This window comes from Erythrolamprus reginae, chromosome 1, assembly GCF_031021105.1.
Source record: "Erythrolamprus reginae isolate rEryReg1 chromosome 1, rEryReg1.hap1, whole genome shotgun sequence".
Classification (NCBI taxonomy): Eukaryota; Metazoa; Chordata; class Lepidosauria; order Squamata; family Dipsadidae; genus Erythrolamprus; species Erythrolamprus reginae.
The window spans coordinates 21,067,997-21,086,420 of record NC_091950.1 but is presented as its reverse complement, the minus strand read 5'-3'; the positions used below and the strand labels follow the sequence as shown (position 1 = coordinate 21,086,420).

General features: G+C 46.0%; 1 protein-coding gene across 4 annotated transcripts in view; it reads right to left on the bottom strand.

Moving 5' to 3' along the window:
• AP3D1 (adaptor related protein complex 3 subunit delta 1) overlaps window positions 1–18,424 on the bottom strand; it is a 76,157-nt gene that overhangs the window by 39,233 nt on the left and 18,500 nt on the right. For all 4 annotated transcript variants that reach the window (XM_070746742.1, XM_070746753.1, XM_070746762.1 and 1 more), the window contains exons 4-8: window positions 13,766–13,846; window positions 11,709–11,816; window positions 10,153–10,282; window positions 8,623–8,762; window positions 2,679–2,752 (exon numbers count right to left, since the gene is read on the bottom strand). In XM_070746742.1, coding sequence (XP_070602843.1) covers window positions 2,679–2,752; window positions 8,623–8,762; window positions 10,153–10,282; window positions 11,709–11,816; window positions 13,766–13,846 — 533 coding nt within the window. The remainder of the gene's footprint in view (window positions 1–2,678; window positions 2,753–8,622; window positions 8,763–10,152; window positions 10,283–11,708; window positions 11,817–13,765; window positions 13,847–18,424) is intronic.

Sequence of the window (18,424 nt, the reverse complement as noted above, 5' to 3'; positions counted from 1 at the left end):
CATGATATTAACCTTCATCACAAGTTGCAATAGACTTTCAGGTGCAATTCAGGTTACAGGTAGTCCTCGATTATTGCCAAAATTGAGCTCAAAATTTCTGTTGTTGAGACATTTAAGTGAGTTTTGCCCCATTTTATGACTTTTCTTACCACCGTTGTTAAATGAATCACTACAGTTTATAAGTTAGTAACATGGTTGTTAAGTTACCGTATTATTTGGTGTATAAGATGCACCTTTTTCCTCTCTAAAAGAGGCTGATAATTAGGGTGCGTCTTATATTTTGAATGTAGCTTCTTTTTTCAGCCCTAACTAGCTGCTAGTGATCTTCCCAGCTCTTAACTTGCAGGCTCTTTCATTGTATCTCTCTGCTAAGAATGTTTTCCAAGCCCTAAGTCTTTGCAGGGTTTTTTACATTGCTCTACTTGCTCAGACTGGTTCTTTCCAGGTGTTTATGATATTCCCAGCTCTTACTAGCTTGCAAGCTCTTTCATTATTACTCTCTCAGAATACATTTTTTTAAAGCCCTTATCCAGGGGATAAAATAATGTGCTGAAGATGACCGGACTAAGGATGCTAGCCCGATGAATATCTGGTAAGCAGATTCTTTTCCCTATCTTCCTCCCCAAAAGCTAAGGTGCGCTTTATATTCCGGTGCATCTTATACTCTGAAAAATATGGTAACCTGGTTTCCCAGTTTATTTTGCTTGTCAAATGGTTGCAAAAATTGATTATGTCTTGGGCTACAGCAATAGCCATTTATGTATAAACCAATTGCCAAGCATCTGAATTTGGATCACATGTTCATGGAGATGCTGCAAAGGTTGTAAGTGTGAAAAATGATGGTAAGTCACTTTTTTCAGTGCCTTTGTAAAAATTGAATGGTTACTAATGGACTGTTGAAAGTTGCGGACAACCTGAATAGAGCTAATTTGAGGGTTTGTGTTTCTCCTATAATGTCTGACCACTCGTAAGATCTGACAGAGTTTGAATGCTTTGAGTCACATCTATTAAGACTGCAGCCTGCAACCTTTTGGGCACCAGGAACTGGTTCCGTGGAGAGAGGCTGTTCCGTGGACCACAGGGGGCATGGTTTTGCATGCTGCCTGCATCCTGCAGATGGTGCTTCACTTGTTTGTGTGGCCATGTTTTCGACATGCCGTGGACCGGTACTGGTCCATGGACGAGGGGTTGGGGACCCCTGTATTAAGACATGTCATCTGATGAGTCCCAGAAGACAAGCCTTCTTGGTTATACCATCTGTTCTTTTGATCATCAATTCCCCTCTCTCCCGCCCCAGGGTCCAATTAGATCCGATCCCACTCTTTTTAAGATGAGCTGTTTCCCCAGGCTAGGGTGTGATATGGGTCCACTGTGATTGGTTTTGCTATTGGGTATGTTGTCTATTCTAACATATTTTCCTTTTTATGGCATCGACTGTTGCACTGACTCTTTAAGTTTTTCATTTATATCAGGAGTGTCAAACTCAAGGCCCAGGAGCCAGAACCGGCCCATGGGGTGCGTAGATCTGCCCACAGGGCTGCCCTGGAAACAACGAAGAACTGACCCGCAGCATCAGCAAAAAACAGAGCTTGGGCAGGCCACACGCGGCCCTCCTGAGCTCTGTTTTCACTGACGGAGGGTTGCAGGAGGCCATCACAGCTGAAAATGGAGCTTTTTTTCTGCTGGCAGAGCAATCGGGCAGCCCACAGGCATCCCCTCCACCAGTGACATCAAGTCCGCCAAGTTCATTGCGTTCCTCAATAAAATCTAGTTTGAAACCCCTGATCTATATCATCACTTCAAATAATTTTGAGTGGGCAGCCTATACTGTAGATGGGATAGAAGGATACAATTATGGAAACTCAAAACACAAACATTTCACAGCATATAACTTTCATTCCTTTTGCCAGAATGAAGGATTAAGAAAAACTTTCTGCTTTGGTTTGCTATGAATTAAAGACTAGAAAGAGTGGAATAAGTCAAGAGCAAATATATTGCTCATTTTACTTCATTTTTTGGAAGCAGATTACTTTTTAAAATATAGAGTTGCCATGAATTCTATTTACTTTAGAAAAGTGACTTTGTGAAAGAAAATAGAATTAAATGGACATTTCTTTCTTTCCTCTAATCAACAGGTAGTTCTAATGGCCGCAATCCCCATTCCGGTTTATATGATCACATTTTGGGCATTTGGCACCGGCTCCTATTTACCATCATTTGCAGTATCCTACAGTCACCTGACCGCAATCTTGAGCACTTTTTGTTGATTTCCAGCATTTGTGGTTTCCGACAAAAAACACCCATTGCGGAAAACCAGTTCACTTAATGATTGTTGCAAATAAGGATGTAAAATTAGTCACATTTAACAACAGCCACAACTTACAATGTTAATTCCAGGCTCAATTACAGTCATAAATTGAAGACTACCTGTACTACCTTCAAAGGGATAAAATAACATTCTTTTCGGAATCATATTTAAAATTTGCACAATGGTGACAAATATAAAAGACAGTTCAGTCAAAGTCCAACACACAGGATACCAATGACTAACCTTACCGAGAAGCACAAATAATTTTATTGAATTATTTAATACTGATATTAAAATATACAGATGGCTGGTTAAAGCCATCTCCCCCAGACACTAAGTTTAAAAAATCCAGAAGAATTAGTTGACTTACCTATGTATTAGATTGGTCAGGGGTTCTATCAATTTCTTTCCTAGCCTGGGTTCCAAAGGAGTGAGAGCACCAAACTAAAAAAGAAAAGAAAAAAATTATTTAGTTGTCTCAGCATATTTGTAACCGTTATTAGACATACATCAACAGACCTGAACTAGATCAGAAAACTACACTATTAGGCAAATTCAAACTGTCAACAAATGAATTGGCACAGTGCTTAAGCCTAATTTTAGCCATAAAACAATTTGCTTGGTTATGGCTCAATGTGTTAGGCAAGCCTTTGAATTGTTTAATACAACTAGTGTTTAGTATTGTGTGGGAATAACATCAATATGGGTCTTTCAGATAAATGATGAAAACCAACCAACCAGTGTTCAGTCACAATAATTACATTATTTCCACCATCAGTGGCAGGATTCCTCTCTATGCATTTGCTCAGAAAGAGAAAAGCTATGTTATAGTCATTTCTTGTCTGTTGGCTTTCCACTGGTATCTGGTTGCATAGTATAGAAAGGGAAGTCTGGATTTGATCTGATCAGCATACTTGTACTCTATGGAGACTAGCGAGATACTTAGCAGGCTAAAGAAATTGTTTGGATTTAAAAACCAGTTGTTGACCTTAAATAATGGTTGCAGAATACAAGGGAGGATTCCAGAATTCTGCTAGATTATAAGAAAGGTCAGCCAATCCATTATCTTCTCATTATTGTTAGAAAGGTACCTCGGAGAAGCCCACGACAAGGACATATAAGGAAAAACCCATCCAACAATGGCTCAATAGCAACTGATAATCAGAGAGATGCTTATTTTCAAACACAGACATTCCAGCTGGTTATTAATGATTAATAAACAAATAATTGTTTTATTCTTCCCCCCAAATGCCTAGTACTCTTTCAAAACCATTACTATAAATTATGTAGCAAATTTTATGAAAATGTTAGTCTTGAATTTAGTATCCTGTTACACTGTGCTATATAACCAACTAAATATGAGCCAGCAATGTGCAGCAGCGGCTAAAAAAGCCAACACAATCTTAAACTGCATCAACGGGGGAATACACTCCAAAACTAGAGAGGTATTAATACCACTCTATAATGTCCTGGGGTCAGACGACACCTGGAGTATTGCATTCAGTTCTGGTCAACATACTTCAAAAGAGACAGAGACTCTGGGAAGGGTACAAAAAAGAACAACCAAAATGATAAAGGGACTAGGAACCAAGTCATACAAAGAGTGGATTATATAAGAAACACCCCCGATTGGTGTTGGGGTATGTGTGTGTGTCGGGGTGGTGGGCACATTTCACTATGCACTGTTTTATGTTGTGTCTATATTAAACTTGTTAAAAATTAATTAAAAAATATTAAAAACAAAAACAAAAAGATTGCGGGAACTGGGCATGGATAGCCTAGTGAAAAGAAGGGCCAGGGGGACATGATGGCAGTATACAGGTACTTGAGGGGTTGCCACAGAGGGGAGGGGGGCACTCTATTCTCTAGGGCAGTGTTTCCCAACCTTTTTTGAGCCGCGGCACATTATTCACACTTACAAAATCCTGGGAAACATTGGGGGGGGGAGCGGGGGGGGGGGGGCTAAAAAAGTTTGGACAAAAAAATCCTCTCTTCCTCCCTTTCGCCCTATTTTTCTCTTCCTCTTTCTTTCCCTCTCTCTCTCCATCTCTCTTTCTTTCTTCCTTCCTTTCTTTTTTGCTCTTTCTCTCACCCTCCTTCCCTCCCTCTTTCTCTTTCTTGCTTTCTCTCTTGCATTCTTTCTCTCTCTTTCTGTCTCTCTCTTTCTGTCTCTCTTGCTATCTCTTTTATTCTCTTTCTCTCTCCCTTGCTTTCTCTCTCTCTCTCTTTCTTTCTCTCTTCCTCTTCCTCTCTTGCTTTCTTTCTCTCTCTTTCTCTTTCTCTCTTCCTCTCTCTTTCTCTATTTCTTGCTTTCTTTCTCTCTCTTGCTTTCTCTCTCTCTCACTCTTTCTCTCTCTTTCTGTCTCCCTTGCTTTCTCTCTCTCTCTCGCTTTCTCTCTCTCTCCTTCTCTCTCTTGCTTTCCTTCTCTTTCTCTTTCTTGCTTTCTTTCTCTCTCTTGCTTTCATTCTCTCTTGCTTTCTCTCTCTTCCTTTCTTTCTTTCTCTCTCTCTCTTGCTTTCTCTCTCACACACACTCTTTCTCTCTCTCTCTCCCTTGCTTTCTCTCTCTCTCTTGATTTCTCTCTTGCTTTCCTTCTCTCTTTCTCTCTTGCTTTTTCTCTCCCCTCCTTTTTCTCTCTCTCTCTCTCTTTCTCATGCACCACGCCGGCAACAGAGAAAGAGAGAGAGAGAGTGGAGAGAGAGTAGAGGGCGGCTTGCCGGTCCGTGGCCCCCTGGATCAGCGGCTCTGCATAGCCCCAGCGCGGACTCCGCCGTCGTCTCCGCCTCCGCCTAAGAGGCAGCAGCCACATTCAACCCTTCGCCCTACCAGGTGTCCATGGCGCTCAGCACCCGGCCACGCGCCACCTCCGCCTCCCGGTACCCCGCCCGACTTCTACCTGCAGGAACGGGTGGAGGGGCGCCACAAAGGGTGGCGCTTGGAGGCCACCACGGCACTGATGTTGTCATCACGGCGCAAAGCCACGTAGTCCCGGATCACTCGCTTCTCAGGCCAGCAAGCCGGCTGCCTGGGACAGCGGCACGCTTTTTAAACGCGTGCTTTTCAAACACGGCGCTTTCCTGGGCAGCCGACTTTGCTGGCCGGAGAAGGGAGCAATTCAGGACTGCGTGGCTTTGCGCCACTTCAAAAATTTCTGCGGGGGTGGGGGTGTGGGTCCTAATGGCTGTGCGGGTGCACGCCCACGCAGCTTAGAAGCAACAGTGGCCGGCGCCCTCCCACCGGACCCCAGAAGCTCACCCCGTCACCGCCAAGGAAGCTCCAGCCAGGCCGGGTTCACGGCACACCTGACCATGTCCCGCGGCACACTAGTGTGCCGCGGCACACTGGTTGGGAAACACTGCTCTAGGGCACCAGAGGGCCAGATGAGGAACAATGGTTGGAAGCTGACCAAGGAGAGATTCAACCTGGAAATAAGGAAGAATTTCCTGACGGTCAGAGCGATCAACCAGTGGAATGGCCTCTCACCGGAGGTTATGAATGCCCCAACTCTGGACATTTTCCAGAGGAGATTGGACTGCCATCTGGCTGAAGAGCTGTAGGATGTCCTGCTTGAGCAGAGGGTTGGACTTGATGACCTGCAAGGTCCCTTTCAACTCTAATAGAATAAATAAATAAATATAGAGATCGGAAGGGAAAATATTATCTATGCTACAGCTTTCTAAAGTTAAAGACCATTTTTTAATTTTTTTTTTTAAAAAAGAGGGGGGTATTTTTATTTAATCATCTGTACCTCCTTCAGCCCTTCTTAGAAATTAGGTACCCCTGACTTCTGATCCCTTCAAACACATATGCACAATGCAGAAAGTATAGATTTGCCGACACCTTTATTTTTGCTATTCTACAATGGCCAAAGATATGACTCCAGAAGATTCAGAGTGGCAGCATGAAGGTCAACATCTATCTTTAAAAAAATTATTTACTCCATTCTCCCAAGGGACACATATAAATAGAATATAGGACATAGAATAATAGAGCTGGAAGAGACCTCAGGGGTCTTCTAGTCCAGAGGTCCCCAACCGCCGGTCCGCGAACCGGGACCGGGCCGTTGGGGCTTTTCAGCCGGTCCGCGGCGCCAGGGCCCCCTCGGCCTTTCCGCACCACCAGCGGCGCTCCCCCCGCCAGCCAGCCAAGCCCCGCGGCCGCCGGAACCGGCTCCTCGCTCTCTCCCCGCCGCCCGCCGCGTTTGCAGGAGGTGGGGAGGGTTGGGCGGCCCGCCAAGGCCAGGAGGGACGCCGCTGCCCCCCCTTCCCTCTCTCCGCCCGCCGCTGCGCCTCCTTGACGCCGAGAGGAAATGCCGGCAAAGGCTTTCCTCAGCGGAGGCCGGCGAAGGTGATATTGAATGTCGGGGGAGAACGGGCGGTTGCGCGCGCTCCCTATCTCCCTGCTAGCCCACTCGGAATATTCAAAATAAGAAAAACCTTTGCCGGCGAAGGCTTTTCTTATTTTGAATATTCCGAGTGGGCTAGCAGGGGGATAGGGAGCGCGTGCAACCGCCCGTTCTCCCCCGACATTCAATATCACCTTCGCCGGCCCCGCCTCTCCTGCAAACCCCCTTGCTGAGAGCCCGGGGCGAAAGTGCTCTCGCAAAGGTGAGGCGGGCAGGGCGTGCGCGCGTCATCGCTGAGAAGAACGGAGAGAGAACGAGAGTGAGTGAGAGCAACAGACAGCAAGATAGAGAGAAAGTGAGAAAGAGAGAGTGAGAAAGGGGGGGAGAGAAAGAGATAGCAAGAGAGAGAACAAGAGAGAGAAAGAGCGTGAGAAAGAAAACAAGAAAGAGTGAGAGAGAGAGAAAGCAAAAGAGACAGAAAGAAAACAAGAGAGAGAAAGTGAGAAGAAGAGAGAGAAAGAGGGGGAGAGAGAGAGAAAGAGAGAGGGGGAGAGAGAGAAAGAGAGGGAGAAAGAGAGAGGGAGAGGGGGGAGAGATAGCAAGAGAGGGAGAGAGGGAAAGGGGGAGAGAGGGGGGAGAGAAAGAGAGAGGGAGAGAGAGAGGAGATAAAGGAAGAGGAGAGAGAGAAAGGAAGAGAAAGAAAGAAAGAGGGATAGAAAGAGAGAGAGTGAGAGATGCTCAGTGAGCCTTTCTTTGAAGTTGCCTTTCTTTCTTTCTCTTTCTTGCTTTCTTTCTTGCTATTTTTCTTTCTCTCTTTTACCTTCCCTTCCTCTATTTCTTCTTTTCTTTCTCCTTCCTACCTTCTTCCCTTACTCTCCCCTTTCATAAGTTTCCTTGCTTCCTTCCTCTGTTCCTGTCCCTTCCCCCTTTCTTTCTTTCTTTCTTTCTTTCCTTCCTTTCCTCCCTCCATTTCTTGCTTTCCTTTTCTTTCCTCCCTTCTTTCCTCCCTCATTCCCTTCTTTCACTCCTTCCTCTCTTACTCTCCCCTTTCACACCTTTCCTTGCTTCCTTTGCACCCTTCTTTTGTTCCTGTCCCTTCCCTCTTTCCTTCCTTCCTTCCCACCCTCCGTCCATTCATTCACCCATTCCTCTCTTGATCGCCCCTTTTACGGCGCCGCTGACAGCTAGCTCCCCCCCCCACCGGGCCATGGAAAACTGGTCTAGCTTAAAGCCGGTCCCTGGTGCAAAAAAGGTTGGGGACCTCTGTTCTAGTCCAACCTCCTGCTCAAGCAGAACATCTATTTTACAGTCTCTTTTTGAAAGCTTCCAATGATGGAACACCCAACAACATCTGGAGGCAAGCTAGTCTATTGGTTGATTGCTCTCGCCATTAGGAAATTTCTTCTTAGTTCTAGCTTGCTTCACCCCTTGGTTAGTTTCCAACCACTGTTTCTTGTCTTTTGGCTCTTGGGAAAATAGCCTCTCAAATATTGGAACTGTGCTATCATGACCAAACTGTTCTGTGATCATCAACAGTTACAATCATGGTTAAACTCTGTTATGATTATAAATCAATTATTATCTGTATATGGATCAACAGGCTCAAGTTCATGTATTACTGATTATGCAAACTCAATTCTGCTTAATTCATAATTCTGTTTTTTGTAACCGTGACTGCTTTTGGCAGTAAGGATTAGAAGTTGAAAACAACCAGTAATAGAATAGCTAACAAGCAGAATCCTTTTTGCTTATTTTTGTTTACAATCTCCATTTTCTATCCGCCGGGTAGATTTCTACTAGTTCTTGCCTGAAAATCAACAATTCCCCTCCAAAGCCAGTTTTACAGTCTGCTGCTTTTCTCCACATCAGTTTGTGTCAGCTACTGCACCTCTGAAGTGACAGGGTTGTGTTTTTCACACTACATATACTGATAAGAGACACCAGCTGCCAGGACCTGCTAATACTTGCCAATTTTATAATTTTAATGAGGACCCAGTTGTTGGTGGATGATGTCATCAGCTTAAAAAAAAGTGGAGCGAGAGAAAGATAATTCTTTGGATTGCGTCTGGCTAGCTCACATATAACATTCACAGCAGCTGATTGGACACCTGGAGGGAAAAAAAGAGGGTGGAATATCTTAGTAAGAGGGGCTGTGGAGCTCATAAAAGGCAACTACAGCAACACTTTCCCCCCCTTAATTAATGTGCAAGATAATCCACGTAAAACAACTTGAGAGGAATTTGGAGATAGAAAAGCCCATCAGATTGCCCCACAAGAATGTTCCAATGACACAGGAAAGTAGATTTCTAACTGTATAGTATTTGAAATATAAACATGCTCATATGATATAGTTGAAACTTGAAAGCCAACTCCTCATTCCCATTATGCCAGGGGACTGGCATAACAAAGCTGGCTGAGGAATTCTGGGAATTGAAGTCCACAAGTCTTAAAGTTGCCAAAGTTAGAGATTCCTGCACGATGCTACTGCTTAAACTAGCAAAGCATTTAAAATATTCACCCTAATACAAATGTGAAGGCTGAGCAAGTTATTTACAGTCAATAAAAGCTTCATGGCTACCAAGTGAGATCCATGCCAAAGTCCTGCATTCAGATCCAACTGTATATCCCAACCTCCCTATTATAAGCTTGGCCTTCCAGACACACAACAGCCAGCATGCCCTAAAGCTTGAGAGCACTAAGTTTGGGGAAAAGTGAACTAGCCCCCGCCCCCACTGTAAGGAGAGAGTGTAAAACAGAGAACAAGATAACCAGGGGGATGGTAACACCGAGTTTCTGCATTACAAAAAGCATAAGCTTTTTTTAAGTTAGAAGGCAGAAAAGTAGAACATTAGGGGTCCTCCTCGGTGTAGAACATAGAACATTACCCTCCCCCAACTCCAATAATAAAGTTTTAAAGTAGCAGCAAATTTTGATCTGAGAGAAAAGGCATGTTTGTTGTCTTCTCATGTTCTACATTTAATTAAAAAAACACTTCATCCATAACTCTAGATCAATACTTTCTACCTGTCAAGGCCTATTTTGCCTTTCACAGAGGTTCAATGACAGAAATGTGGACAAACAATAAGATACAAGCTGCTATGGATGGTATGTAACAGCTGTGCTAATCGGCATTTTTAATTTAGCTTCAGCAATGATCCTAATAAACTATTTTTGGGAAGCAAGATAAAGCTTTGTGTGCTTGATGAGTTAATCTGTCCTACATTTTCTTTTCCACTTCACAATCACCCTGTGCATATGTCCGCGGAGAGGGGCGGCATACAAATCTAAATAATAAATAAATAAATAAATATGTGAAAATAAATGGTGTGCAAAGCTGTTTATTTTGATCCTTGAATGTTATAGTATCTCCAGTACAAAAAATGAGGATACAAGTAACATCTCTATTACTGCAAAAGACCTTATCCAGATTTATTTAAATGTACACCTTCTTCCCAGGTCAAGAGTCCCAAACTGCTTAGAATCTTCTGGATCACTAACCAGGATCTGGGTCTTCCAGTTTCTCCTTAAGGCGGGGGAATGCAGGCCGAAGGGATTCAGGATATTTCAAAAACACTTTATACATGATTAACACTGCCTTCTTCCGGATGTAAGGCTTTGTGTGAGACATCTGCAGAGAGAAAAAACTTTTGACACATATTTTCACAGCAATTAATTCAAGACGCCTTCATTTAATCACTCCTGGCACTAAAAATTCAGAGGATTTCTTTCCTCTGGCAGGAAGGAAGAAATCATCCATGCTGTAAGGGGCTCCAGGAGGTGGACAGGACCCCGTCTCCCCCATTGGGAAGCGGCTAAATTTCACTATGCAAGGGGCAGGCTATGGAAGCAGCAACAACAAATGTACAGTAATACCTCGTCTTACGAACCTAATTGGTTCCCGGGGGAGGTTCGTAAGGTGAAAAGTTTGTAAGATGAAACATTGTTTCCCATAGGAAACAATGAAAAATGAACTAATGCGTGCAACGAAAAAACCCCGGAAAAAACGCCGCCGCCTGGCTGTCACCTTTTCAAACAGCCGGGCGCTTCTCAGCGTTCTCCCAATGCCGAACCCAGAAGTTCAGCAAAAGTTCGAGTTCGGGTGGCGGCCGAGAAGCCCCACCGCCCGGCTGTCACCTTTTGAAACAACCGGGGGGCTTCTTGGCGGCCTCCCGAATGCCGAACCCGAAAGTTCGGGTTTGACATTTGGGTTCAGGAGGATGCTGAGAAGCCCCCCGGCTGTTTCAAAAAGCGACAGCCGGGCGGTGGGGCTTATCGGCGGCCTCCCGAACCCGAACTTTTGCCGAACTTCCGGGTTCGGCGTTGGGGAGGCCGTCGAGAAGTCCCACCGCCCGGCTGTCATCTTTTGAAACAACCGGGGGGCTTCTCGGGGGCCTCCCAAACGCCAAACCCGGAAGTTCGGGTTTGGCGTTCGGGTTCAGGAGGATGCTGAGAAGCCCCCCGGCTGTTTCAAAAAGCGACAGCCAGACGGCGGGGCTTCGCGGCGGCAGGTTCGTAAGACGGAAAAAATTCGTAAGAAGAGGCAAAAAATTTCTGAACCCCGGGATCGTATCTCGGGTTGTTCGTATGGCGAGGGGTTCGTATCATGAGGTACCACTGTACCATATTTTTTTTAGTCCCGCAAGTGACAGGGAGAAAACGTGATGCCGCGCATGCTCGGAGAGGGCTCTGAATGTCAAGTTCGCCATCCCTGGGCTAGATTCTATACTGGAAAGACTAACAATTCCCCAAAGAATAGCAATAATGTCTATACTGTTACCAAAAAGCTCTACATACATGCTGTTATAGTAATTAGGAATCAGATTCAAATTTTTAAAAAAATAAGTCAAGAAAGATTTGTGACTGTAGCCATTGCTTTCTACAAAATTTCACTGCATGTGACTGAACCACAAAAATGTGTCTCCAGTGCTCCTCTAGTCAGCTGCTCTTGATATTCATTTGCTTTGAAAACATTTCTTCCTCATTTGGAACTTCCAAGATTTTTTCTCAGAGTGAACAAAGCAGGTAGTGTGGACAGCCACTCTCCAACTACTCACCAGAGTCATGATGTCATTTGCCAAATCTCTAGCAAGATCGGGAGTCACAAAACAGGACAGACCTGTTAGCGCAACTCCAGTATCATACTGATTGGGACTACTCAGGTCCTAGAACAGTAAAGTAGAAAAGTGGGAGGAAGAGAGGGGACGGGTGAATGAGGAAAAAAAATAGAGTTTTTAAAATTTTTGGAAGTATGCTGTAGATTTAATATTTGCATGCAAAATTCACTGCCAATCACATACACTTTTGAAAATGTCAATCACTAACATATCATCACTCTCCCATGTATCATCTATGAAAGAACTTTTATCTAGAAATAGAATTATTAGAATTACTGTAATTAGAATAAGAACAGAATAGAGTGGAATATAATTATTAGGGAGGAAAGAATTTTGGAATTTTCTAGTCCAACCACCTGCCCAAAGCAGGAGACCTTATATAGTAGTCCCTCACCTATCGCTGGTGTTACGTTCCAGACCCGGCCGCGATAGGTGAAATCCGCGATGGGGAATTTATCGACTGATAGTACTTTAGGGGGGACGCTCCCTGCTCCCTTTCTCCTCCTTCCCACAGCTCCGGATGCCTGGAGGCGAGCAACGGCTGGCTAACCTTTCCCCCCCCCACTACTACTTACTCTGCGCCTGAGGAAAAGAAGGGGAGGGGGGCAAAAACGCTCCCGAGCATTCCCGACCCACTGCTATTCTTTGCAGCAGTTCGGCCAAACGTTGTCTTTTTTGCCTTGCCCCGGCTGGAAAGTCCCTGGTAAGCTGCCCCGGCTGGTTCTTTTTTTCTCTTTCTCTCTTTTCTTTTCTTTTTTTTTCCCCTCCACCCACCCAGCACTTCCTCTCCCGCCCTCGAGCCCAGTCTGGAAATCCCCGCCACGTCGCGTTCCTTTCTTTGCTCGCGCTCGCTCGTTCGCACGCTGCCAGGAGCTCTTTCTACAACCCCAAGCACACCGCCGCCGCCAACCACTAAGCGCGCCTCCAAAGACTGCCTTCTCGGCACTGGCGAGGCACTGGCGAGGCGAGGGGACGGGCCTCCGCCGGAGCTCAGTCCCCGCCCTGCTCATCATTCGCCCAGCCGCGGGCTGGTTGGCTTGTCCTGCCCTTCCAAACTTCTAAGCGCCGTATCTGTGCCAACGCTGACTTCAAAACCCGCGATGAAGTGAAACCGTGGTGGGTGAAGTGCGATATAGCGAGGGACTACTGTATACCATATCTCAGACAAATAGTTGTCCACTCTTTTCTTGAAAGTCTCCAGCAATGTTTCACTGATTGTTCTCACTATTAGGAAACATCTCCTGAGTACCAGGCTGAATTTTCCTTTCACAAGATTCCCCCCACTGCTTCTTATCCTACTCTCAGGTGTTTGGGACAGCCCTCATGTACTAGAAGGCAGCTATTGTGTCACTCCTAAGGCTGCTATTAGTTAGTTGCTTTAACCCAGGAGTCCCCAAACTTGGCAACTATATAAGACTTTTGGACTCCAGCATAGCTGGCTGGAGAATTCTGGGAGTTGAAGTCCACAAGTTTTAAAGTTGCCTAGATTGAAGACCTCTGCCTTAACTATTCATTGTTTTAAATATACAGGAACTCTTTTTAGTGACTATTTTTTCAGAGGAATCTGTTTGCTTATGGATGTCATCTTTGGAAATCCTTTTTGGTGCTCTGCTTTCTGAGCAGAAGTTAGAGGCAAAGAAGACTGGGCTTTTCAACTACAGGACGGGTGTCAAATTCACCACATCAACTTGCCGTCAAGTGACCTTTTTCCCCCTCTTCACAGAGCTGGGGTGGTAATGGCCTGCAGATCTGGCCTTTGGGCCACCAGTTTGACACCCTTGAACTAGTGTGTTCATCATTTCTACTGTCCTTGCCTTGGCGCAGATAAACAGAGAGTCTTTTTTGAAAGGATTGTTGAATTGTTTTCAATGCTATCGCATTGAAAATAAAGTCAAATAAAGTTTTGACTGTATTCTTTCCAGTTTTAAAGTGTTTTGTTGATTACAGTTTGGCATAAGTAAAATACAGGTGATGCAAGCTTCTTTTGCGGAAGTTACCTTTCGGATCTGGTTAGTTGTCAGCATTATAACATCGGTACCTTCATGAAAACATTGAGAGGCAGCCAAATATCCGATTCTCTGCAAAATGAATAAAAAGTAATCACTATCAAAGACTCAATAGAGTTGTGGCCATCTGAGAAACCAGGAGTCTAGTAAAATATGGACTGTAGGTGGTACAAAAGAATTGCATTAGAGCAACAGTTGGGTTTCTCAATAAACTACAATTTAATAGAAAAAAAATGACAGGGAAGAAATACAGAAACAGTTCTGGATGTACAGTTTAGCTTTCTAGATCTAACTGTAAAAGTATATTTAAATATATGGGCAATATATCAAAAAATTCAAAATCAGAGAAGGACCAAAAAGAAGGCATCTAGGATTGATGGGAGTTTGTGACCTGCACAGCTTCTGACACATCTTACTGAATAGCAATATCAGGATTTTGTAAAGTAATTATTATTTTGTTGACACAAAATAAGATTGTATAGTAACTTTTACTTAGTATTTTTACATTTTGATTTTAAAAAAGAGATTAGGCGTTGATTGCTTACCTGAACGCCTCTTCTCGTACGGTGAGCGGGTACAGCAGTCACATGGGTTGCTCATGTCCAATCCGGTGGAACTGAGCCTAGTGTTAAAAAAGCTTGCTGGATCCGCCCCTTCCCCAGAATTCGCGAATCCGTAGACTAGGCTCAGATGTGAAGCTCTTTAGTGTTCAACTCTCATTGTTAGAGGAAAGAAAGGTTATAGACAGAATAGAAGACACATACAAGGGCGGGAAGTGACTGCTGTACCCGCTCACCGTACGAGAAGAGGCATTCAGGTAAGCAATCAACGCCTATTCTCCGTACTGAAGGAGCGGGTCCAGCAGTCACATGGGACATACCCAATAGATGGTCCCTAGGGTGGGATTAGATTGCTATCGTGAGAGATAACGGATTGGAGTACCCTTCTGCCGAAGGCAGCGTCCGCTGAGGCGTAAGAATCAATCTTGTAGTGCCTGATGAAGGAATTTGGCGAGGCCCAAGTGGCTGCTTTGCAGACCTCCTCCAACGGGGCTTGAGTCGCCCAAGCAGCCGAGGTGGCTGCGCTCCTGGTGGAATGCGCTGTGATGTTCCTTGGAACTGAGAGGGCGGCCGATTCGTAGGCCTTAGATATAGTCCCTCTGATCCAACGGCCTATCACTGTAGAAGACACTTTGGCCCCCATGACTCTGGGATGATAGGCTATAAAAAGTGCTTCTGACCTCCGAAAGGGTCCTGTGCGTTGGATATAGATCCTCAGCGCTCTAATGAGATCCAGGGTGTGCCATCTAATTGCTAAGGGATGGTCCCGTTGGAGGCAGAAGGAAGGTAAGACAATATCCTGGGTTCTGTGGAACATGGAACTGACCTTGGGTAAGAAGGTGGGGTCCAGTCGTAAGACTACCTAGTCCTGATGAAATTGGCAGAGGTCCTGCCTGATTGAGAGGGCAGCCAACTCCGAAATGCGTCGGGCAGAGGTAATAGCCACCAGGAATGCCACTTTAAAGGATAGGTACCTGAGGGACGCCGATTTTAAGGGTTCGTATGGTGCCTGCGTAAGGGAATGGAGAACCCGTGGCAAATCCCAGGATGGATACCTGTGGACCTTGGAAGGTCTGAGGTTGGCTATACCCTTGAGGAATTCCTGAACTTCTGGAAAGGACCGGAGAGGCTGTCTGCGGGGCCCCGCTAGGACAGAGGAAATGGCCGCCAGATGACGCCGGAGGGTGCTGGTGGAAAGTCCTTGATGGAAACCTTGCATAAGAAAGGAAATGATCCTGTGTATGGGGATGCACAGGGGAGAGAGACCCTCCTGTAGACACCACTGGTGAAACTTGGACCACGTATGGTCGTAGATTCGATTGGTCGAACCCCTTCTGGCCTTTAAGATGACCTCCACTGTATCGGGGTCGTGGCCACGCAGTTCTAAGTCTCTCCTGATAACAGCCAGGCGGTGAGGTGGAACCACTCCGGGTCTGGATGGAATGAGGCCCCCTGCCGCAGCATATCCCCCGAAACGGGGAGTCGCCAAGGGTCCTGGACGGACAACTGTTGGAGATCCGCGAACCAGGGCCGGCGGGGCCAATGAGGGGCGATTAGGATTACTCGGGCCCTCTCGGTGAGGACCTTGTGAATCACGTCCGGGAGAATTGGAATTGGAGGGAATGCGTAGAGTAGGCCTGGAGGCCATGGGCTCCGGAGGGCATTGATTGCTTCCGCTCCCGGGGATGGAAATCTGGAAAAGAAGCGAGGGAGTTGGGCGTTCGCATTGGTCGCGAAGAGATCCAGAACTGGTAGGCCGAATCTGAGGCTGATTTGATGGAACAGGTCTTGATGGAGATTCCACTCTCCGGGGTCTATCGTTGCTCAAGATAGCCAATCCGCCCGGACGTTGAGGCTCCCCGAGATGTGGTCGGCTAGGAGCGACCGAAGATGTTTTTCCGCCCAAAGGCCTAACTTGAGGGCCTCCCTCATGAGGGCCTTGGATCTCGTGCCCCCCTGTCTGTAGATATGGCTTTTCGTGGCGATGTTGTCGGTGAGAATGAGAACGTGTCGGTTGGGGATGCGAGGAGAGAATTGCTTCAGAGCCAGGGAGACGGCTCTTAACTCTAGCCAATTGATTGGCTTGGAAGCTTCCTCCGGGGACCACGTGCCCTGGGCTATCATCCCCTGGGCGTGGGCGCCCCATCCCGATAGACTGGCGTCTGTGGTGATGACAAATTGATCCGGGCACCTGAAAGGGGATCCTTTGTCCATGGCCGGAGACTTCCACCACTTGAAGGATCTGCGAACAATTGGTGGGATGACAATGCGGCGGCTTGAGTTGCTGTGCCCCGATCTCTGAAAGGGTAACAGGAGCCACTGAAGTTCCCTAGCATGAAGGCGAGCCCAAGGAATGATGCCTATGCATGACACCATCTTCCCCAAAAGGGAAGACAGGGATACTATGGAAACTGAAGGTTGAGATAAAATGCGTGAAATTAACTCCCCTATACTGATCTTTCTCTCAGGAGAAAGGAATACCTGGGAAGCTTCTGAATTAATAATGGAACCCAGGTGTAAAATGGATGTGGAAGGTTGGAGGTGACTTTTGTCAAAGTTGATGGAAAAACCATGGTCCTGTAGAACCGACATGGTGACAGAAAGGTCTGCTTTCACTTTCTCTAGGGAGTTCCCATGAACTAAAATATCATCAAGGTAACATAAAATGTGGATGGGTGACGCCCGGATATAGGCCGCCAGGGACCCCAAGAGCTTTGTAAAGACCCGAGGGGCCGAGGAAAGGCCAAATGGCATGGCCCTATACTGGAAATGCCTACCCTGAAAGGAGAAACGTAAAAACTTTCTGTGGCATTTGGCTATAGGAATATGGAGGTAGGCCTCAGTGAGGTCTAAAGAAACCATGAAATCTCCCGGGTGGATGGCGGCCAAAATGGATGATAAGGAGTGCATCTTAAACTTCCTATATTTGATGAATAGGTTCAGCTTCTTTAAATCCAAAATAGCTCTCCAACCTCCGGAGGATTTTGGAACCATAAATAGGATGGAATAAAAACCTAGGCCCTTCTGACCGGGGGGAACCGGTTGAATGGCTCTGATGGACAATAAATGGGAAATGGCCTCCTCCATACGATTACAATCTGAGGAAGACCTGAGAGAAGGGCAGGAAATAAAACGTTTAGGAGGGGGAGAAGTAAATTCTAAAAGAAGGCCTTTTTGAACAGTGTCAATGACCCAGGGGTCCTTGGAGGTGAGACGCCAATTAGAGGCGAAATAGGCTAGGCGGCCACCTATGGGAATCGAGGAAGAATTACCATCTAGGTTTTTTTGAAGCCCTATTAGAGGACGCTCCCCTTTGGAAGCGAAAACCTCTGCCCCTGGAGTTCCTACCTTGGGAACGAAAGCGGGGGGAATACTGACCTGGTGTTCTCTGATAGGAAGCCGCTTGATCTTGTTGACGCCCTGGGCGACGAAAGGACTGCATTTTGGTGGCCTTTTTGGTGGTTGGACCCAATACCTTCTTCTTGTCCGTGGTTTCCGTGAGGAGTGGATCCAGAAGATCCCCGAAAAGAAGGTCGCGCTTCAAGGGTCCCAGAGATAACTGCCACTTCTGACGTACTCCTGCTTGCCAAGGGCGAAGCCATAGGAGTCTTCTTGCCGTTGTAGAGGCTGCAATAGACTTGGCAGCAAATCTAGTAGATTGTAAAGTGGCATCAGCCACGTACTGAGCAGCTGCAAATACCTTGTTGAAGTCTTGTTGACCTCTCAAGTTATCGGGAGGAATATGCTGTTGAAGTTGGCGAAGCCACAGAAGCATGGCTCTGGAGAAAAAGGAAGCCGCTGCGGAACTTTTAATGGCCCAGGAATCTGCGGTGAATCCTCTTTTGAGCATCTGTTCAATCCGCTTGTCCTCTGGGCGGAGAACCTCCTCTGCTTCGCCTGGCACGGCAGCCGCCGAGTGAAGGATCTTGACAGGTTCATCCGGTTTAGGAAAAGATAGGAGCTCCTCATAGGAAGAGGAAAGTTTGTACAACTTTTTGTCCTTGGTTGTGGGATTAAGCCCAGAGGCTGGGAAATCCCACTGCTTAAGTAAGGCATCTTTAAACAATTTAGGCATAGGAATTACCTCATT